General features: G+C 39.3%; 1 protein-coding gene across 2 annotated transcripts in view; it reads right to left on the bottom strand.

Annotated features, from left to right (window-relative positions):
• fbxo31 (F-box protein 31) overlaps positions 1-22,105 on the bottom strand; it is a 92,439-nt gene that overhangs the window by 28,809 nt on the left and 41,525 nt on the right. For both annotated transcript variants that reach the window (XM_039763538.1, XM_039763539.1), the window contains 3 exons: positions 18,856-19,023; positions 9,719-9,793; positions 9,068-9,177 (listed from right to left, as the gene is read on the bottom strand). In XM_039763538.1, the coding sequence (XP_039619472.1) occupies positions 9,068-9,177; positions 9,719-9,793; positions 18,856-19,023 (353 nt within the window). The remainder of the gene's footprint in view (positions 1-9,067; positions 9,178-9,718; positions 9,794-18,855; positions 19,024-22,105) is intronic.

Here is a 22,105-nt window from a genome sequence, read left to right as displayed (position 1 = left end):
AGGAGTTGTATTGTGTCTTTGTGGACTTGGAGAAAGCATATGACAGGGTGCCTCGAGAGGAGCTGTGGTATTGTATGAAGAAGTTGGGAGTGGCAGAGCAGTACGTAAGAGTTGTACAGGATATGTACGAGGGTAGTGTGACAGTGGTGAGGTCTGCGGTAGGAGTGACAGATGCATTCAACGTGGAGGTGGGAATACATCAGGGGACAGCTCTGAGCCCTTTCTTATTTGCAATGGTGATGGACAGTTTGACAGATGAGATTAGACAGGAGTCCCCGTGGACTATGATGTTTGCTGATGACATTGTGATCTGTAGTGAGAGTAGGGAGCAGGTTGAGGAGACCCTGGAGAGGTGGAGATATGCTCTAGAAAGGAGAGGAATGAAGGTCAGTAGGAACAAGACAGAATACATGTGTGTAAATGAGAGGGAGGTCAGTGGAATGGTGAGGATGCAGGGAGTAGAGTTGGCAAAGGTGAATGAGTTTAAATACTTGGGATAAACGGTTCAAAGTAATGGGGATTGTGGAAGAGAGGTGAAAAAGAGTGCAGGCTGGGTGGAATGGGTGGAGAAGAGTGTCAGGACAGTTATCAGCAAGAGTAAAAGGGAAGGTCTACAGGACAGAAGTGAGACCAGCTATGTTATATGGGTTGGAGACAGTGGCACTGACCAGAAAGCAGGAGACAGAACTGAAGGTAGCAGAGTTAAAAGATGTCAAGATTTGCATTGGGCGTGACGAAGATGAACAGGATTAGAAATGAGTACATTACAGGGTCAGCTGAAGTTGGACAGTTGGGAGACAAAGTCAGAGAGGCGAGATTGCTTTGGTTGAGACATGTGCAGAGGAGAGATGCTGTGTATATTGGGAGAAGGATATTAAAGATAGAGCTGCCAGGTAAGAGGAAAAGAGGAAGGCCTAAGAGAAGGTTTATAAATGTGGTGAGAGAAGACATGCAGGTGATGGGTGTAACAGAACAAGATGATGAGGACAGAAAGATATGGAAGAATATGAGTCGCTGTGGCAACCCCTAATGGGAACAGCTGAAAGAAGAAGAACAACAACTCTTTAATATGCAACTATTATAAGAAAGAATGAAGTTGGATACTAAAAAGGTAATGCTTCCTAGAATATCTGTAACTTTTCATTCATCATGGGAGACTTTATAATTGGTCGTTGGAAGCCAAATGTACTGTATCGATAGTTAAACCTTAGGAAATTTGCATTCCCTCTACAGGTAGGAAGAGGCTGTTATAGTCGTGTCATTTAACTGTAATTTTAACAATAGTGGAACTAAAAAGGTTAGTTAACAATGTTCAGGTGTTTCAAACAATGTTCAGTTCATGTGTTCATAATCATGTAGTTAAGAAGCAACCTTATAAGCAGTTATCTGAGTTGGGGTGCTGACAGCTGCGGTTTATCTCTGCACCTGCTCACATTTATGCTGAACAAGGAGAGTAATGAAGATACTCAATAGTTACAAACTTACAGTATAACAATTAAAGAATGCTTTTGTGATGGACAATTATTTTTATTGTTTCCATCTTTTTTTCATCAGTTGTTCACTGATGCAACAGAAGAAAAAATATTGCCATGCGAGCTCACTTCAAACATTAAGGTTGTCCCTTTTATACCTGACCTCACAATATAAAAGGCCAAAACCTCCAATAATTAACAATGAGAGGCTTTGGATAATTCCATCTTTTTTTGTGGAAAGGAATTTACCAATTTGGCTACCTGAAAAGGCATTGTGAAAAGGGGAACTGCTCACTACCAGAACTAAAGAGTAAAGAGATGAGCCTATTTAATATCAGGCAAATGGCGATGAATGAACAAATTACTGTAATGGCGAACCTAGGAATTTGTTTCTATGTAGTAGTAAATAGTTCTCTACTTATTTTTTGCAGCATTACATACTGATCATCACTAAGGAAGTGTAGCAAACTCATTTGTTGCTGCAGTCTCATAATCAAATTTTGTACATTACTGATATAAAGATTTGGATTTTGCTCTCTTAAAAAGGCTTTGAAAAGGTATTACCCAACAACTTATACTACAAATAAATACTATAGATTAGATAGTAGTGTCTGCATCTACCATAAAAGACACTGTATAAAACATACATTAAATGCATCAATTTGTGGATTGTTATTTAAATGTAGTCTTTTGTTTTCACTATTCACTAGCTATGATGCCTGTCAAAGACTGGTAATAGAATACATTTTTAAAAATTTGATATCTCTTGCCCTACATGCATCCAGTCACTTTCCTTGTTTGAACATCTCGACTGGTGCTCCCTCTGTTGAGTGCATCCCCGTAAAGCCCGTTTCTCAGACTCCAACATTTCAAGGTACATTGCTCGCCTTCTGTCTGCTTTTAGAACTTACATCATTGAAGGTGACACTCAACATCCCATTTATGCCTTTACTGATCTTCACGTGTCTCACACTCACACTTCCCTTTTTGATTGTGTCACCAAGGACAAACTGACCAATCACATTGCTCAGAGGGACTAGACATATATACACACACACTTGCAGACCTTAGCATTTTATTACACAATTGATACATGTTTATGGTGATTCACAGCTTTTCAAAAGTCATATAAATACAACTTTCTGAAATGTCAATAAAAAAAGAATATATCTATTGCCAAGCAGTTGCTATCTCATTTTTTTTTAATATAATTTACTTATATGCTTTCTAGCCTGCATTGCCCGTCACTCTTGAGGTTTGTTATCCTATTACCAGTTATATGATCAAATTCAGTAACGCATTGTTCTTTTGAAGAAAAAAATAAATAAATAAATAATCAGATGTTAAATTTGAGTATAACCTTGTCTTATAATGAAAGCTATGGTTAAATGACAGCCACTCTAAAGTTATGTCGGTAACAGTAAAGATGCAGATTCTTGACTTAGAACCCTGAAACCTGTGTAGGCAGGTTGTGCTGCGTCACAAGTCTGAAGGAGAAGTGTGGACACCAAATCCCAATCTGTTCCATACTTATTATTGTTAACAAAAACTGTAATTAAAAAGACCAAATATGTAGTGGTTTAATTGAAATAAAAACAAAACTGAAACCTGAGTGAAAAAATGAAAAAGAAACAAATTAAAAAAACAATCTGCAAACCTAACTGGAAAAAAAAGTTGAAATAGGTAGAAACAAAAACGTGCCATTTCTAGTTTTTAAATAAACCAATTATCATCAGCCTGTTGTTGATTACTTCTGGTTTTCTCATTAAATGAATACATATTAGATTGTAACCTAATTAGGTCAACAGTTGTCAGCTAGCTAGCAAGAATATATTTAACATAGCTCACCAATTACTTAACCACTAATAACTTGATGGAACCCTTTCAGTCTGCTTTCAGGGCACGGCACAACTGTGAAACTGCTCTACTACAGGTAACCAATGATTTGCTTATGGCAGCAGACTCTGGACAAACCAGCATATTAATTCTATTAGACCTCAGTGCAGCATTTGACACTGTTAGACATGACATTCTACTGTCCAGAATGGAGAACATGCTGGGTATCTCTGACACTAACCTCCAGTGGTTCAAGTCCTATCTGACTGACAGGCAAGAGTTTGTTAGTCTTGGCAACAACAGATCCAGCTCAGCGCCAGTCACACAAGGAGTTCCTGAGGGCTCTGTCCTCGGCCCTCTTCTCTTCTGTATCTATATGCTTCCCCTTGGCCATATTATTCGTAGCTATGGGCTGGGTTATCATCTTTATGCAGATGATACTCAACTCTACTTCAATGTTAAAAGTGGAACTTCATCAGTGCTTTCTCAGCTCACATCCTGCCTTAGTGAAATTAAAACCTGGATGGAGCAGAACTCTTTAAAATTAAATTGCAACAAAACTGAACTCCTGCAAATTGGGACTAAAATGCAACTTAATAAAATGAGCTCCTTCCCAGTCCATCTTGGCGGTGATCTCTTCAGACCTGCCTCTACTGCAAAGAATCTTGGTGTCATTTTTGATTCCTCCCTCTCTTATTCCGCCCACATAAATCAAATTAAGAAACTTTCTTACGTTCACCTCCGTAACATATCCCATGTTTGCTCCTTCCTCTCCTTTTCTAATGCTGAGAAATCTGTCCATGCTTTTATCACATCCCGCATCGATTATTGTAACTCGCTGCTGGCAGGTGCCCCTTCTAATCTTATATCACAGCTCCAGTTTATTCAAAACTCAGCTGCAAGAGTCCTTACTCGAACCAGCAGCAGCGAGCACATCACACCCATCCTGCTCCGTCTTCACTGGCTCCCTGTCTCTTACAGAATTGAATATAAAATCCTACTAATAACCTACAAAGCCTTAAATAACCTCGCACCAAACTACATCAGTGACCTTCTCCATCACTTCGTGCCTGCCTGCCCGCCCACTAAGATCCTCTGATTTTGGCAATCTTCTTGTGCCCCACACTAATTTAAACTCCATGGGTGACAGGGCCTCCAGCTGTATACACTAAGATCCTCTGATTTTGGCAATCTTCTTGTGCCCCACACTAATTTAAACTCCATGGGTGACAGGGCCTCCAGCTGTATAGCGCCCAGACTCTGGAATGACCTACCGAAGTTAATCAGATCAGCTGACTCCATGAATTCTTATAAAAAAAAACCCTCAAAACTCATCTGTTCAGGAAGGCTTTTAGCTCTACTTGACTTTATTACTGTTCTCTCAGATTACCTCTATGTTAAGATGCTCATGTAACCTGTATGTGTGTGCTAGACCATCAATTATGTTGTCCGTTAGGCTTTTCTCTGAATTTATTATCTTAATCTTCTTTATTTATTTATTTGGTTTGTACAAAGCTATATACTGTATACCCTGCCATTCTTTCTTATATTCTGTAAGTGCCTTGAGCATGGGAAAGGCGCTATATAAGTAAAATGTATTATTATTATTATTATTATTAACATAGACATGTGTAATGGTTAAGTAATGTTTAATATTAGTGTGAGTATAGCACAATGTTCAAGCAGTAACAGCAGCAAGTGATAATTGATATAGGCAGTCAGGTTTTGAGAAGCTACAAAGGTTTTTTTTTTTGTCTCCATCTAAGTCGATTAAACCTAAAAAAAACACATCAATTCAGGAAAGTCTAGCAAGATGTATGAATCACTTCCTTTTATAAGGTACTGAAAAATACTTGATTGATTTTTTTATTTGATACAGTAATCCCTCCTCGATCGTGGGGGTTGCGTTCCAGAACCCCCCGCGATAGGTGAAAATCCGCGAAAGTAGAAACCATATGTTTGTATGGTTATTTTTATATAATTTAAGCACTTGTAAACTCTCCCACACTGTTAACATTATTAGAGCCCTCTAGACATGAAATAACACCCTTTAGTCAAAAGTTTTAACTGTGCTCCTTGACAAGACAGAGATGACAGATCTTTCTCACAATTAAAAGAATGCAAACATATCTTCCTCTTCAAAGGAATGTGTGTCAGGAGCAGAGAATGTCAGAGAGAGAGAGTGAGAAAAGCAAACAATCAAAAAATCAATAAGTGCTGTTGGGCTTTTAAGTATGCCGAGCACCGCGATAAAGCGCCCGCAAAGAAGGGAGCAATTTGAAGGTAGTCTTTCTGCATTTTTTAGAGGAGCATCCGTATCCTCTAGGCAAACAGCCCTCTGCTCACAACCCCGTCAGGTGGAGTGAATGTCAGAGAGAGTGAGAGAGACAGAGCAAAGCAAACAATCAAGCGCCGCACGGGAAGCATATCATATATCATTGAGGAGTTTTATTTAATACGTAATACATGCTCTGATTGGGTAGCTTCTAAGCCATCCGCCAATAGCGTCCCTTGTATGAAATCAACTGGGCAAACCAATTGAGTGAGCATGTACCATAAATTAAAAGACCCATTGTCCACAGAAATCCACGAACCAGCGAAAAATCCATGATATATATTTAGATATGCTTACATTTAAAATCCGCGATAGAGTGAAGCCGCGAAAGTCGAAAAACCCAAAAGCACGTATTGATTTTTTGATTGTTTGCTTTTCTCTCACACTCTCTCTCTCTCTTTTACTCTGACATTCTCTGCTCCTGACACGCATTCCTTTGAAGAGAAGATATACAGTATTTGCATTCTTTTAATAGTGAGAAAGAACTGTCATCTCTGTCTTGTCATGGAGCACAGTTTAACTTTTGACTAAAGGGTGTTATTTCATGTCTAGAGGGCTCTAATAATGTTAACAGTGTGGGAGAGTTTATAAGGGCTTAAAATATATAAAAATAACCATACAAACATATGGTTTCTACTTCACGGATTTTCACCTATCGCGGGGGGTTCTGGAACGCAACCCCCGCGATCGAGGAGGGATTACTGTATATATGTGTGTAAAGCATGTATTTCTTAAACATGATCAAAATTTCTTTGTTATGCTAAATTAAAACTACCAAAAAGAAGTAAAAAAAAAAAAAAAAACAAATGGTCAAAACTTTATAAAAACAAATTAAAATTAAACTAAAAATTTACTGACAGGTAAAAATAATATATATACCTGTATACAGTATGTAAAATTTTCAAAATGGAGCTAAATTAACCTTAACTTAAGCAGAAGCAGGACTGAGTGCTAACGTTTAGATTGTTACTATGATTTGATACATGAGTGAGAATAATAGTTTGGTAACAAGCTAAAACCAGCTTTGAGAATCTGTTTAGGTCTGCGGGAAGGGGGCATTTTTAGGATTAAAATGAAGAGTTGAGCCTGCTAACATTATTACATATTTGTTAGAATTTACTTTACCCATTTCTACCAATTTGCTATAGTACAACAGACTGAAAGCAATGTAATACCATGTTTATAAAGGGAACTATTTTTTCTTATATTTCCATTCACTCACACCTGAAACTTGAGCCAATTCTATAATTACAGAGGGGTGACGGCTATACCAGTAAAAAGAGCAGAAAGCAGCACTACACAATATCTCAGTCTAATGGAGTCTAATACTCACATACATATCCTATGTTGGGCCAGATTAACACTAGAATCCCTGAAGCCTACGAAAAAACTGGGCCACCTTCCCACCTCTCCATCAGCATCTTTTGTTTTGCAAATGTGTCGATCAGCACCAGCAGCATGCAGCCTGCTATTCCATCTCCCCACCGACACAGCTTGTCATACACAAAGTTCTCCCAGCTCAAGTCTGTTTATCTGGGTGTGAGGTGCCTTGAATTGTATTGGGTAAATAAATATTTTTTATTTGGAACACATACATTTCATGTGTGTTCCGTGCCTACAATGATCTGTGTAAATGTAGAATGACAGGAAATGTGAGACAAGAAATGTTGAACACATAGTTAGAACAGAAATTTTTTCACGTTCTACTAATAATTGGCCAAATGCTCCAGTGAAGTGTATAATGTGTGAAGACATAAGTCCAAATATCAAATAAACACTTTAACAAAAGACAGTGTTGCATGTGGCTGGAGCCCTTGCCCGGCCGGGACGCCTCCACACTAGGAAGACCGGGGGAACAAGCATGGCCAAAGTGTTACCTCCTCTGGGATGGTAGATGGCTACCCCGCTGGGTTGCAGTGGTGCCTTGGACTCCAGCAGGGCTTCATGGGAGTTGGAGTTTGGTGCAGCCCTGTTGGGATCCGCAGATGCCGCCAGGGGGTGCTGAGCCCTTGTGGGCAGTTCTTCCGCCACACCCGGAAGTACTGCTGGAAATGAGTCATCTAGCACCTGGAGCACTTCCAGGTGCCTTATAAAAGGAGCCAGCAGCCACTACTCGGAAAGCCAGATTCGGGAGGAGGATGACAAAGCTTGACTGGAAGAATAGAGGAGAGGAAAAAAGAGGAAAAGAAAGAGAAGTATTGTGTTTGTGCACTTGATATTGTGTCCCACGCTTGTCGGTTCAGGTGGCGGTGCCAGTGTGGTGGTCCACAACAGACATAACAAAACAAGTGAGCCTTTTTTCAAGAATTTAACCACAGTAAAAGAAATTGGGATAAGGTATGACACACACACCCACATATATGTCTGCTTGGCTGGTGTAAAGGTAAGAATTGCTGTCTCCAAGTCGAGAGGTGGCGCGTTCTACCCCGGGGCTTTCTTGCATTAACTGTTTGTGTAGTGAGCGGCTATTTATCACTACTATTATAGAATAAAAACATATGTTTTGATTTATTTGAGTCGGTGTAAATTAATGGCACTTTTGTAAAAGTTAGCGTTTTGTTTCATTATTCCCTTTTATTCTCTCAGTCACGTTCACGCTCCTCCTGATCTGACACTGTTAGTTTTCAAATAAAGACGTGCTATAACAGAAAACAACTCAGATGAGGATGAGGGCTCTACATCGGAGAGAATATAAGCCCTCCCTGCAAGAAACGTCCACTCGCACATAAGAGCGCTGCTGCACCAGGCATAAACGTGAAAGATGGCACTGTTTGGATGCAGCAACAGGTTGGGCGTCATCTTGCCAGTGAATTTGCCACACACGTTCTTCAAAGAAACAGCAGGACTTAAAGAGCTTGTCAAGGTATCATGCAAAGTTCTGTTTGCAATTATGTTTTGTGATGGTCTTTATATAAAAAAGATTTATATGTTACTTGCCAGATCGAATTTTATTTACCTTGATTTATTTACTTATCTTCCAACAGTGTAAAGTCACAAGTAGACTGCAGAGCTTCAATGCTACTTCAGTACACAAATGACTTTAGCTGCAGGTGAAAGATCCTGTGGCACTTTACACAACTTTTGTTATGGTCCTGCCTTTGTCCAGAAGCAGCTCCAAAAGTTTTATGACCTTAGTCTCGGAAAGTCTTTTTCTAGTGGGACAACTGGGATCTTTTCCTGAATAAGGAAAGTAGTATCAGAGTATGCTTTTTTGTGGATTGGAGATTTGAAGCTATTTGGGCAGCAAGCAGACATAGGGAGAATATGCAAACTATACGCAGCATGAACTGACTGAAATGCAAACCCTGCCTTGCCCTTCAATCAAAAAATATTTATATAGAGTAAAAATAAATGGAGGCTTAACAAGTAAATGTCCCTTCTATGGGAAACTTTTACAGAACATCCCACTTTAAAAGATACATACTCATATTGGCAGGTATAAATAAATTTCATGAGAATAAGCTCCTGCATGTGTTCATGAAAGATGTCCTCTAGTGTTCGACCCCATTCCTCTTCTAGCCATGTGCGAAACTCCTGTAAGAGATAATAACTATTACACTTGACTGTTTTGTAATGTGTTTTAAACAGCAAGGTCCAAAAGGAAGTACAACACAGAACAAATTGGAGACTTAAATTAGATATACCAAGCAACCATAAATTCATAATAAAAAATATTTAACAGGAAAAAACCTTCTCTATTGCTATTCAGAATTTTTTGTTTCAAAAAAGACAATAAGTATCGATTTAGAATTCTCTAATGTGCTAGTTTAAAGTGATTTTATTATATACTACATGTAAAGAGTTGGATTTATTGAAACGGAATTTGTCACAGGCAGTACCTTACCATTTCTCAGTCTTAGTTAGACCCATCTTTGTTTAGCTATTATGTATATGCTAATCCAGCCTATATAGCAACAACCTCTTTTTCTTTACAGCTTGTTATAAGACTGTGCCCAGAAGCTGATTCCATGCATGATCTCACTTTTAATAAGTATAAGTTATTAACATAATCTTTTCACATGAACTGATTGTTTCCTATATTTAGGTTGGATGCAATTCAAAATCTATTCCTTACTTCTTGCCTTCCTCCAGGCATACGATGGTGATCTGTCTGGTTACATTTTGTTGAAAATTCATCCTTTTTCACTGTCTGAAAAATAAAAACAAAAAAATGACATAATACACTACTGAATATCTCTTCATATGGAATAAGCATGATCTTTGTTATACTTTTACAAAACAGGAAGTACCAAATTCAAAACATATATTCGGTACCAAATTCTACAAAAGGATCCTTTATAGTAGTTAGATATTGGTGATCATTGTACAACAAGAATGTGCAATTTGCACACGATTCCATAGTATATTTTAGTCTATTGTATCATTTTGGCAACATTTTGAATGTTGATTTACACATCCATGTAATAATTTCACCGTACTGTAGAGGCGATAATAAAGACTTTTATAAACCTATAAACCTATTTCACTTATTGAAAACTGTTATAATTTAAAAAGCAGTTTTAATGCTTTTGCTGCCTAATCTAATTTTTTTTAGAACAGCAGGTTCAATTTATAAATATGGTGTCACTTGGTGAGTGGAGGTATTGTTATTTAAAGACAGGGTTATAACAGAGCAGCTGATTGTGAGGGATGGGGAATTGATTAGTTAATAGGTACATGTAATTGAGAGATCAGCATAGTAGCTACTTGTTAACTGCTTTGGGAGTTAAATGGGGCAATGCCTGCATACCAGACAAACTGACAGAGTATGGAAACGGAAGGAATGTCATTTGCTGATTGGAGAGTCCAGAATGGGCAATCTAAGGGCAGCATGGAGTGTCTTTCATCCACGAGATGCATTGAACCTGAGATAGGATAGTGGAGGTAGAAGAGACAGTGATCCAGTTGAAAGTCTACAAGTATGGACGGGAGATGGCAGAGAAGCTCCCTGCAGGCACTGACTTGAGGAGGCAGTGATGGAGCTAGAAGCACAGTCAAGTTCAGGGAAAATGGCATCAGGGTTTCAGATATGAGGGAGAATAGCAGAAACTAGTGAAGATTGCCTAGGAGAGAAGCTGCATTTGGCATGGATTAATGGAGATTTGGCAGATGGATGGAATAAGAAGAAAGAATAATTCAATGCTTGCATTTTCATTGGGAATGTGGAGATACATATAAGCAATGTGGTTGCCACACTTACCGTCTAGATGTGAGAGTACTTCATTGGGGGTATGAATAAAGGTTACTGCAATAGGATTTACATTTTTTATTTATGACATATTGCACTCATTTGTAAAACTATTTATTTATCAATCTAATGCATCTTAGGCACACTTTATGCTGTAATGAATATGCACTTTTTATACCAGGAACTTGGATGCTGTGTCTTTCACTTGCCACTGGCCCATCTTCGGTACAAGAGCTACAAAGGAGGGTCAAATGAACAGCTGAGTGTCAGGAATATGTCCTGGGATGGTGGCCCATGACATTCTGTCCCTCTGCTTTAGGTGAGCATAAATAATGGAACAAATGACTGACAGGTGCCTGATCTTCGACTCGCTGCACATATAAAGGAACAATAAATATGCTAAACACACACCATGTTTGAACATAAGGTGGCTTAAAAGTATACTTGGTGCCACAGAACCTTAAGCCAAACATCCACAATGAAATTTATAATCGTATCATCAGATTTTCAGCTGTATGTTTTGGACACTCGGGTAAAGAAAGGGTCAGAGTTGTGTCAGTTGGTGGGGAATGCACTTGGAAAGCCCAAGCAAGTAGTGAGGGTGGTCTTGGAACATCTGGGGGAGGCCCCTGTCTAAACGACTTTCAATTTCCAACACTAAAAGAGCTTTTCCAGCATCCCAATTGAAGCTGGGGTCATAGAGTCAAAATGAACCTTGTTCAAAGCCACCATTATGGAAGTGGCTGCCAAGATCTTCAAACTGAAGGCCATAGGTACCTCTTAAGGAGCCAATGATGAACAACACAGGTGTGGGATGCCATCAGACTGAAAAAGGAAGCCTTCCGTGTACGGTAAGCATAGGAGACTCCTGTGGCTGCACAGGGCAACAACAGGCCAAAAGGACTGTGGCCTTGTTAGTCTAGGAAGGAAAAGCGCAGGTGTGGGAGAAGTTCAGATAGACTATGGAATATGACTATTGATTGGGCTCTGAGGTTCTGAGATTACCATCAGGAAGCTCAGAACGGAAAGGCAGTGCTTCATCCAGGCTGTTCTTAGCAAAGGTGGAGAAGCAGAGAAATGCTGACCCAGAGGATGTAGTCTGGTGGTGGTAGGATCATTTTGAGGAGCTCATGAACCCAATGGAAATGCCCTCTATGGAGAAGGCAGAGCTAAAAGCTGATAGGGGATCCATATCCATTTCCCTGTGATAGTTAAGGCACCAGGGGTGGATAAGGTCCACCTAGAAATGCTGAAGGCATGATCAATGTTGGGCTGTCATGGCTGACACAAATTTTCAGTATTGCATGGCTGTTGGGAGCCATGGCTGGGGTGACAGTCTCCATTTTTAAAAATGGCAATTGGACAGTGTGCTCCATCTATCAGGGCAAAACACGCCTCAGCCTCACTGGGAAAGCTTATGCCAGGGCACTAAAAAGGGCAGTCTGCCTAGTTGTAGAACCTCAGATCCAGGAGCAGCAATGTGGATTCTATCCAGGCCATGAAACAGTGGACCAGCAATTTACCCTCATGAGGATCCTGGAGGGGACAAAAAAGTACAGTCAATCGGACCACTTGTATTTTGTGGACTTGGGAGAAGGCATATGAAGGTGTTCCTTGAGGGATTCCATGGAACGGTGCTGAGAGAGTTTGAGGATCCAAGGCCGCTAATAAGGGCTATTCTGTCCCTGTATAATTGCAGTGAGAGTTGTGTTTGCATACTTGGAAAAACATCAGCAGTGTTCTCAGTGTGTGTGGTACTCTGCCAAGGCTGTGCTTTGTCTCCTGTCTGGTTTGTGATTTTCATGGACAGGATATCAAGGCACAGCCAGGAAGGAGATGATGTCCAGTTCAGCGGCCTTAGAATTATGTCACAGGTTTTTGCAGATGATATGGTTCTGTTGCCTTCATTAGAATGCAAATTGCATTGGGATGGTTTATAACCAAATGAGAAGCAGCAAGGATGAGGGTCATCACCTTCAAATCTGAGGCAATGGTTGGAAAAAGGTAGATTCTCCTCTACAAGTGGGAATCAAGTTACAGCCTCAAGTGGAAGAGTTTAAGTCTTTTCTGTGTCTTGTTCAAGAGTAAGGGGCAAAGGCATGGTGAGATCAGCAGATAGATATGAGCAGCAAGCGCAGTTATACTATATGCTATACTGATCTGTAGTGGTGAAGAAGGAGCTGAGCCCGAAGGCAAAGCTCTTGAATTACCAGTTGATCTATGTCCCTACCATCAGCTATGGTCATGAGCTTTGGATAATGATCTAAAGGATGAGATCACAGGTACTTGAAGCCATCCGGGAGAGGCTAGGAGCAGAGCCACTGATTCTTCACATTGAGAACAGCCAATTGAAGTGGTTCAGGCATCTGATACAGATGCCTCTATGTGGAGAATTTACTGGCACAACCAGCTGGGTGTAGACCCCGAGGAAGACACTCTGGGAAGATTATACAGTAATCCCTCGCTATATCGCGCTTTGACTTTCGCGGTTTCGCTCTATCGCGGATTTTATATGAAAGCATAACTAAATATATAACGCTGGATTTTTCGCTGCTTTATGGGTTCTGGACAATGTGTCTTTTTACTTCCTGTACATGCTTCCTCAGTTGGTTTGCCCAGTTGATTTCATACAAGGGACGCTATTGGCGGATGACTGAGAAGCTAACCAATCAGAGCACGCAGTTAAGTCCTCCTGACTGAGAAGCTAACCAATCAGAGCACGCAGTTAAGTTCCTGCTTGCTGAATGCAGTGTTAACCAGGAAGTCTCGTCTCGCTCATTCAGCATCAACGTGTTTCGCTGTGTAAAGAGTTGTGCTCTTTTGTGTTTATCTTTGTGCATAGTCAAGCCCTTCATTATGGCTCCAAAACGATCTGCTACTGCTTCAGGGGCCGTGCCCAAGCGCAAACGGAAGATGTTAACGATTGCCGAAAAGGTAAACGCTTTGGATTTGTTGAAGACTACGATTCTTTTTATTTAAAAAGTAGGAAAGGAATATAAGATCTACGGCCGCAGTGCCCTTTTAACCAGGGTGCAAAACAAGTTGTAAGTGGATGTAATAAGGCAGTAGTCTGGATGGAATCTGCTTTAGGGATTTGGATTGAAGACTGCCAGAAGAAGAACAACGGCAGTGCTTCACAATCGCCTGAAGTGGCTCCTTTAAGGGCTGTAACGCTCTCCTTTGTTATGCAGTAAAATAAAACTCATTGTTATCGGACAAGTCATCGTGTCATTGTTGGTGAGTAACCATAATTAATTTTCTACTTACAGTACTTAGTACATGTACGTACATTTAGTGTCACTGTACACACACATTTACTGTATACTATTTTTGTTGCATTGTACGTATTTATTGCTGGTGGCATGTCTATCGTAATGGCTATAACATGTGATATTGGAGACACTCAATATCTTTAAAATAATATTTAGGTTTTACTGTATATAAACAGTGTGTTTATATACATAATTTCAATGAATCTTACCTAATATCTAAGAGAATACAAAGGGATTATGCTGTATAACTCTGCGGGGAATATTTATAAACAGTGTGGGAGAGTTTATAAGGGCTTAAAATATATAAAAATAACCATACAAACATATGGTTTCTACTTCGCGGATTTTCACCTATCGCGGGGGGGTCTGGAACGCAACCCCCGCGATCGAGGAGGGATTACTGTATATACAGTATCTCTCAGATGAGAACGCCTTGGTATGCCACAGCATGAGTTGGAAAAATTGGCAGTGATCTGAGTGAATTCTATTTGTGAGAGAAAGTTAAAACCCAGTGGGAAAATAAGTAGCAGGGAATATCTTGCTAATGTGTGTTTTTAGGTGACTGAAAGATGGAATGCACTGAAGAGCTATACTTTCTTCAGGTTGATCTGAAGGTATGAAACCCTGCAATTCAAATCCAACAGTATTATCAGGGACTACTTCTTTATAGTCCATTGCTGTCACTGCAGCTTTAGGAGGGATAAAACTTGTTACTTTATTGATAGGGTATGTGAATTATCATTCTTTTTTATCTCATGACACTTTTCCCTGCATTATCAGAGTTCTAAGTATTGATTTATGTTGTAATAATATATTAAACATACACTGATCAGCCACAACATCAAAACCACCTACCTAATATTGTCTAGGTCTTCATCATGTCATTAAAACACTTCTGACCCAACAAGGCATGGACTCAAAAAGACCTCTGAAATTGTCTCATGGTATCTGGAACCAAGACATTAGCAGTAGATCCTTCAAGTCCTCTAATTTAACGTTTCCTTTCACAGCTATGCTGATGATACTCAGGTTTATATTCCCGTCTGCAACTCTGCAACAAATCAACTCTACAACTGTCTGTCTGAACTAAGTTCCTGGATGTCTAATAATTTTCTTGATCTAAATCAAAATAAAACGGAGGTGCTTATAGTGGGTTCACCAGCTAAAGCCCAAATTGGTCTTGGACTTCTCGGCTCTTTCTCTGTCTTTTCCAAACCTCAAGTCTGCAATCTTGGTGTTACCTTTGATAGTAACCTCTCTTTTGAGAAACAAGTTAATTCTGCAGTCAAGAGTTGCTTTTTCCAACTTCGTCTATTAGGTAAGATCAAACCTTTTTTATCTTCTAAAGATCTTGAGAAAGCTACTCATGCTTTTATTTTTTCTCGCCTCGATTATTGCAATTCGCTGTATTCTGGGATTAACAAATCTCTGATACACAGGTTACAGCTGGTCCAAAATGCTGCCGCTCGCTTTCTGGTTGGGGCAAGGAAGTATGACTCTGTTTCTCCTATTTTAGCTTCTTTACACTGGCTGCCTGTCAGTTTTCAAATTGATTTTAAAATCTTGCTGCTAGTTTTTAAATCTTTACATGGGCTTTCTCCTGCCTATTTATCTGAACTGTGTGTTTTACACCAGCCATCTAGAGTGCTTAGATCTTCTGGTCAGTTATCTCTTGTTGTCCCTCGTACCAAATGTAAAACCAAGGGGGACAGGGCCTTTGCAGCTGCTGCCCCTCGACTGTGGAACTCTTTACCTCATTATACAAAGGAGTCATCTACAATTGAACTGTTCAAAACAAGATTAAAAACCCACTTCTATTCGCCTGCTTTCAGTGACCTTCAGTAATACTGATGGTTTCCATCTTTGTGATCATATAACATTATTTCTATTTATTATCTATCTTATTTTATGTTCATATATTTTATTACTATTTATTTTTTGTTTTTGTTTTTTCTTTTATTTTATTATTGTAAAGCACTTTGGCCTCAGCATTACTATGTTGTTTTAAATGTGCTATATAAATAAATATATATTATATATATATATATATATATTAATTTGCAAGTTGGTTTCTATTCTTCATTTTGTAAAGCACTTTGCGCTACATTTTTTGTATGAAAATGTGCTATATAAATAAATGTTGTTGTTGTTGTTGACTTGTTTTTCCCAGCACAATCCACAGATGCTAGATCAGACTGACAGATATGGGGAATTTGGAGGTCAAGTCAACACCTTGAATACTTTGTCATGTTCCTCAAACCATTGCTGAACAATTTTGGCTGTGCAGCAGTGTGCACTATCCTGCAGAAATCTGCCACTGCTATCAGGCAATACCATTGCCACAAAGGGATATATGTGGTCTGCAACAATCTTTATGTACAGTGTATTCAGAAAGTATTCACAGAGCATCACATTTTCCACATTTTGTTATATTACAGCCTTATTCCAAAATGGATTAAATTAATTTTTTTCCTCAGAATTCTACACATAACACCCCATAATGACAACGTGAAAAAAAAGTTTATTTGATGGTTTTGCAAATTTATTACAAATAAAAAAAACTGAGAAATCACATATACATAAGTATTCACAGCCTTTGCTCAATACTTTGTCGATGCACCTTTGGCAGTAATTACAGCCTCAAGTCTTTTTGAATATGATGCCACAAGCTTGGCACACCTTTCCTTGGCCAGTTTCGCCCATTCGTCTTTGCAACACCTCTCAAGCTCCATCAGGTTGGATGGGAAGCATCGGTGCACAGCCATTTTAAGATCTCTCCAGAGATGTTCAATCGGATTCAAGTCTGGGCTCTGGCTGGGCCACTCAAGGACATTCAAAGAGTTGTCCTGAAGCCACTCATTTAATATCTTGGCTGTGTGTTTAGGGTCGTTGTCCTGCTGAAAGATGAACTGTCAACCCAGTCTGAGGTCAAGAGCGCTCTGGAGCAGGTTTTCATCCAGGATGTCTCTGTACATTGCTGCAGTCATCTTTCCCTTTATCCTGACTAGTCTCCCAGTTCCTGTCACTAAAAAACATCCCCACAGCATGATGCTGCCACCACCATGCTTCACTGTAGGGATCGTATTGGTCTGGTGATGAGCGGTGCCTGGTTTCCTCCAAACGTGACGCCTGGCATTCACACCAAAGAGTTCAATCTTTGTCTTATCAGACCAGAGAATTTTGTTTCTCATGGTCGGAGAGTCCTTCAGGTGCCTTTTGGCAAACTCCAAGCGGGCTGCCATGTGCCTTTTACTAAGGAGTGGCTTCTGTCTGGTCACTCTACCATATAGGCCTGATTGGTGGATTGCTGCAGAGATGGTTGTCCTTCTGGAAGGTTCTCCTCTCTCCACAGAGGACCTCTGGAGCTCTGACAGAGTGACCACCGGGTTCTTAGTCACCTCCCTGACTAAGGGCCTTCTCCCCCGATCGCTCAGTTTAGATGGCCGGCCAGCTCTAGGAAGAGTCCTGGTGGTTTCAAACTTCTTCCACTTACGGATGATGGAGGCCACTGTGCTCATTGGGACCTTCAAAGCAGCAGAACTTTTTCTGTAACCTTCCCCAGATTTGTGCCTCAAGACAATTCCTTTGACTTCATGCTTGGTTTGTGCTCTGACATGAACTGTAAACTGTAGGACCTTATATAGACAGGTGTGTGCCTTTCCATATCATGTCCAATCAACTGAATTTACCACAGGTGGACTCCAATTAAGCTGCAGAAACATCTCAAGGATGATCAGGGGAAACAATTTTGATCTTCATGGCAAAGGATATGAATACTTATGTACATGTGCTTTCTCAATTTTTTTATTTTTAATAAATTTGCAAAAACCTGAAGTACACTTTTTTCATGTCATGTTGTATGTAGAATTCTGAGGAAAAAAATTAATTCAATCCATTTTGGAATAAGGCTGTAACATAACAAAATGTGGAAAAAGTGATGCGCTGTAAATATTTTCCAGAAGCACTGTAGCTGGTGCATGTCAAAGTAACATCCTCATGAATGCCAGGACCCAAGATTTCCCAGCAGAACATTTCCCAGAGCATCACACTGCCTCTTGCTGGCTTCACTTCTTCCCATAGGGAATTCTGCTGTCATCTCTTCACCAGATAAATGATGCACATGCACCCGGCCAGGCACATGATCTAAAAGAAAATGTAATTCCTCAGACCATACCACCATCTTCTATTGCCTACCATTTGGAGATGCTCTGACCCAGTCACCTAGCCATTACAATTTGCACCCTGTCAAAGTCATTCAGATCCTTATGCTTTCTGATTTTTACTGCTTCCAACTCAACTGACGTCTGACTAATATATCCCAAACTTTGACAGGCACCACTGTAACGAGATCATCAATGTTATTACTCCAACCGCTAGTGGTTTGAATATTGTGGCTGATCAATCTATTATATAGTAAGTGTGTGTGTGGTCCTGTACACTGCAATGGAATATATGTACAGATTTATACTTGCAATCTATATATTTATTTTTCTGTAAACAATACAACTTTAATAAACTTATTTGTTAATCTTTATATTTGTAGTTTATTGCTGAAAGGTGGGTGAAAACATGCACAATTGCTTAGAGCTGGATACTGGCTTGCTCAACCTGAACAACAAAATAAATTTAATTAACTGGTGGACACATAAGTTTTGACACTCCAGGGATTTATAGTATCTTGGTGATTTATGCTACTTTTGGAAATAAAACCATTTTAAATATGTATAGATAAAGCAGGTACAGAGCACTAACCTGTATGTCTCCTTTATGGGGTCCTTTATAGCCATACATGCACTCTACTGTTGCCTTACTTGACTCCCACATGTGAATGCGGAAAAGGGGTCTGCGCCTCATTGGATCATTAACTCGTGGGTCATGTGGTGGGAGATACATCCAGCCAATTATAAATAAACCATCAACCTAAAGGTAGCAAAAGAAAATATAATTTAATAACAACACCACAGCAAACCCAATGGTGAACAACACTGTTAAATTATTCAAGTTGCCATCAAATAAAATCTAACAAAAGAAATGACCATATGTTTTTTTTTTAATTTTGTAACTCAAAGTCCTACTAATGAGGTTTAAAATGTTGTAACCAGTAGATAACATTAACAAAATGGTTATGTGAACCAGTTTCAGCACAACCAAAACTTTAGGTAACACTGCTCCACGGCACTTTGGCAGGTCATACATTGCAGTCATAGAAAGTCTTGGAAAAGGTTAGTGTAATATTCCATGCACTGGTGTGACTGAAGCAGGTAAATGGCTTGATATGAAGCTCAAATGACCACCCTACTAGGTATAAACCTCTTCCTGTTACCTTTTACAGGTCTTTTTTACATCTGCTTTTTAGATATACAGGCACTAGGTTGTTAAACAAGCACCTCTATCTGACGATCACCAAGTCATCATCACCAGCTACTGTTGCATATTATAAACTGAGCTAATGATAACGTAGCCTCCTCAGTTTTATACTTACCCCCGGAAAACATCAAAAAATGTTTCTGTTTATAACAGGAATATGAAAATACCAAAATAATCACTGTAGGAAACATATGTCTGTTGTTCACAGCTGTACTAATGCTGATTTAGTATACTTGCTTCATGTGATACATTTTGAAACTGCAACCAATGCACATAAGCACCGTTTGAGCAGATATTGAAAGATTGTTTTCTGTAATATGTTAATCATTGCTTGTGTATGACAAGGTAGAATGTTACTGCCTAAGCCACACGATCGGCACCACCTATTGTGTTATCGTAGGCTCCCACAGCCTAAGGCACTGAAAATTCCACATTTCCGGGATAAACACTGATAGGTGCTGCACTGTGAACAATGCTTAAGTGGCATATGCTTTTCTTGTCCTCCTACTTGTTTGCAATTATTTTACATTTTTGCCACGCAGCAACTTGAAGCATTCACATGAACAGAGTTATCAGTTATATTACAGCGATTCGGTCATACTGTTCTGTATGCATCAGTTTTCCTTTGAGGTAAAATCTCAACAAGATTAAGTGAGGTATAGAAACAAGGGCTGTGCAATGTCTTAAACACTGACAATTTCGTATTATAACGTCAAAACACTGACCATATATAGTATCATCACCTTGGACAGGGCAGAGGGGGGACCTTGGGTGAGGAAATCGAGAGATACTTGTGGATTACAAATAATTAACTGATCTCCTTTTGTACTGCAGTGTGTGGGCTGGGGTGTCTTTTAGTTAAGGACACAGTAGTTTTGTTGTCTCACAGATTGCAGCCAATTCAGCAATCTGATATTACTGTACTTGTATTCAGTAATGCTATTTTGATTATTCAAAGGTTATTTCTTCCAAGTTAATTTAAAAGTACTACAAATCACAATGTTGTATTAGCACCATGCTCTAAAATTAGCTCTGCCTCATCATAAAATTAAATTGAATAAATGTCTGCCAATAGGAAAACAGTTTTTTTTTTTGTTTTTTAGGAAACTAGAATTTACTGATTACTTTCTTCACTCAAACACAACATTCTCAGTTGTTCTCTTTCTACCTTTTTTTGACCAAAAAAATCTAAACAACTCAGCATTCAGTACAAAAAAAATCCTCCTTTGTTGTGCTTGACCATGAATTGGATGAAGTACATATTTTGACATGCCGCAAAAAGTGCATAATGCAGAGTGTTGATTGGTATTGCGAGCTTGCAATGTATGTGAATGGCACAAGCTTTGTAAAAATATGTAAGATGCTGCTTTTATATATAGTGTAGTGTTTATCTCAGATTTATTATCTCATGTACAGAATGAAATTACATTCCAATTTGCAGGCAGTGGTTGAAATGGAACCAAATTACTGGCAGTACTCTGTTTAGCAAGTGTTTTGTTCCACCTCCCAATTTGTTATTACTTTTACATGAAGGGGTGGGGAATTCCTCCTTGGAAGTCAGAGTGTGTGTATATTAGTATATAATATCGAAGAGGGGGGAATCTCCTTGAAGGTTACAGCATTGCCCATCAGAACAAGCAAGCAAGCAAGCAACAACATTTATTTATATAGCACATTTTCATACAAAAAGTAGCTCAAAGTGCTTTACATAATGCACCACCACTTTCCATGTCTGGTGCCTGAATCTTACTGCATAAAAGTACCTGTGCTCTTCTCATTCAAGATTTGTGCATGATGCATTCATCAGACTGCCTTCCCTCAACTACAGTGCTTTCTAGCTAAACTAGTATGGGAATACCCACTATGCCCTGTTGTATCAGGAGATCAAAAACACCTACATGATGTCTGCAACAATAGGTGGTGGCTTTTTCGACACTGCTCAATACAGTAATTCATTTCAGCAACAGTTTTCTGCACCATACTATCATCAACAAATTGTAAACAATCCAGAAAACTATGATCGACATCTTCAGACTGGGATTACTAGGATGTACAGGACTGTCAGCAGTAGTAGCTGACACCTAAAAAGAACATCACGGAAACTTGGCAGGTCGAAATTTACCGAAAAGGTGTAAGTTTTACTGTCTGTGTCAAAGTCTGATGGCCAATTTACACTGTTATTACTATCATTCGATTCAAGCAATGGTTCAGTTTCAGTTGGTTCTAAAACTGGCTTTATGTTTGTTTTTTTTTTGCCATTGTGTTTTTGGAAGGAGGCTCCATCCCACTAATAAGTATTGATGAGTTGCCATGAAGTGGCAGATGGCATAGAACAGGGGTCTCCAACCATCCCCCCCAAGCTACTTTAGCAAAATGAAAATGGCTGAGAGTTGCTCATGTTTTCTAATGTTCTCATATCTTATTTCAACCCAAACAAACTGAATAAGCTTGTTTTGCCTGAACATTTACAAAATGTTGGTGTCCACAACTCACATTTTGCATTAAAACATTATAAAAAAAATACTTAGTTCACCGGAAAGTGCATTTTGTATGTTTGTATGCATTTTCTAGTGTATATCACACTATTGAATTAAAACATGAATGCTGTCCAAACAAAACAATGCAATTACAAATA

The sequence above is a fragment of the Polypterus senegalus genome, chromosome 9, assembly GCF_016835505.1.
Source record: "Polypterus senegalus isolate Bchr_013 chromosome 9, ASM1683550v1, whole genome shotgun sequence".
Classification (NCBI taxonomy): Eukaryota; Metazoa; Chordata; class Cladistia; order Polypteriformes; family Polypteridae; genus Polypterus; species Polypterus senegalus.
The sequence above is the reverse complement of the archived record's forward strand: the minus strand, read 5'-3'. Positions and strand labels throughout refer to the sequence as shown.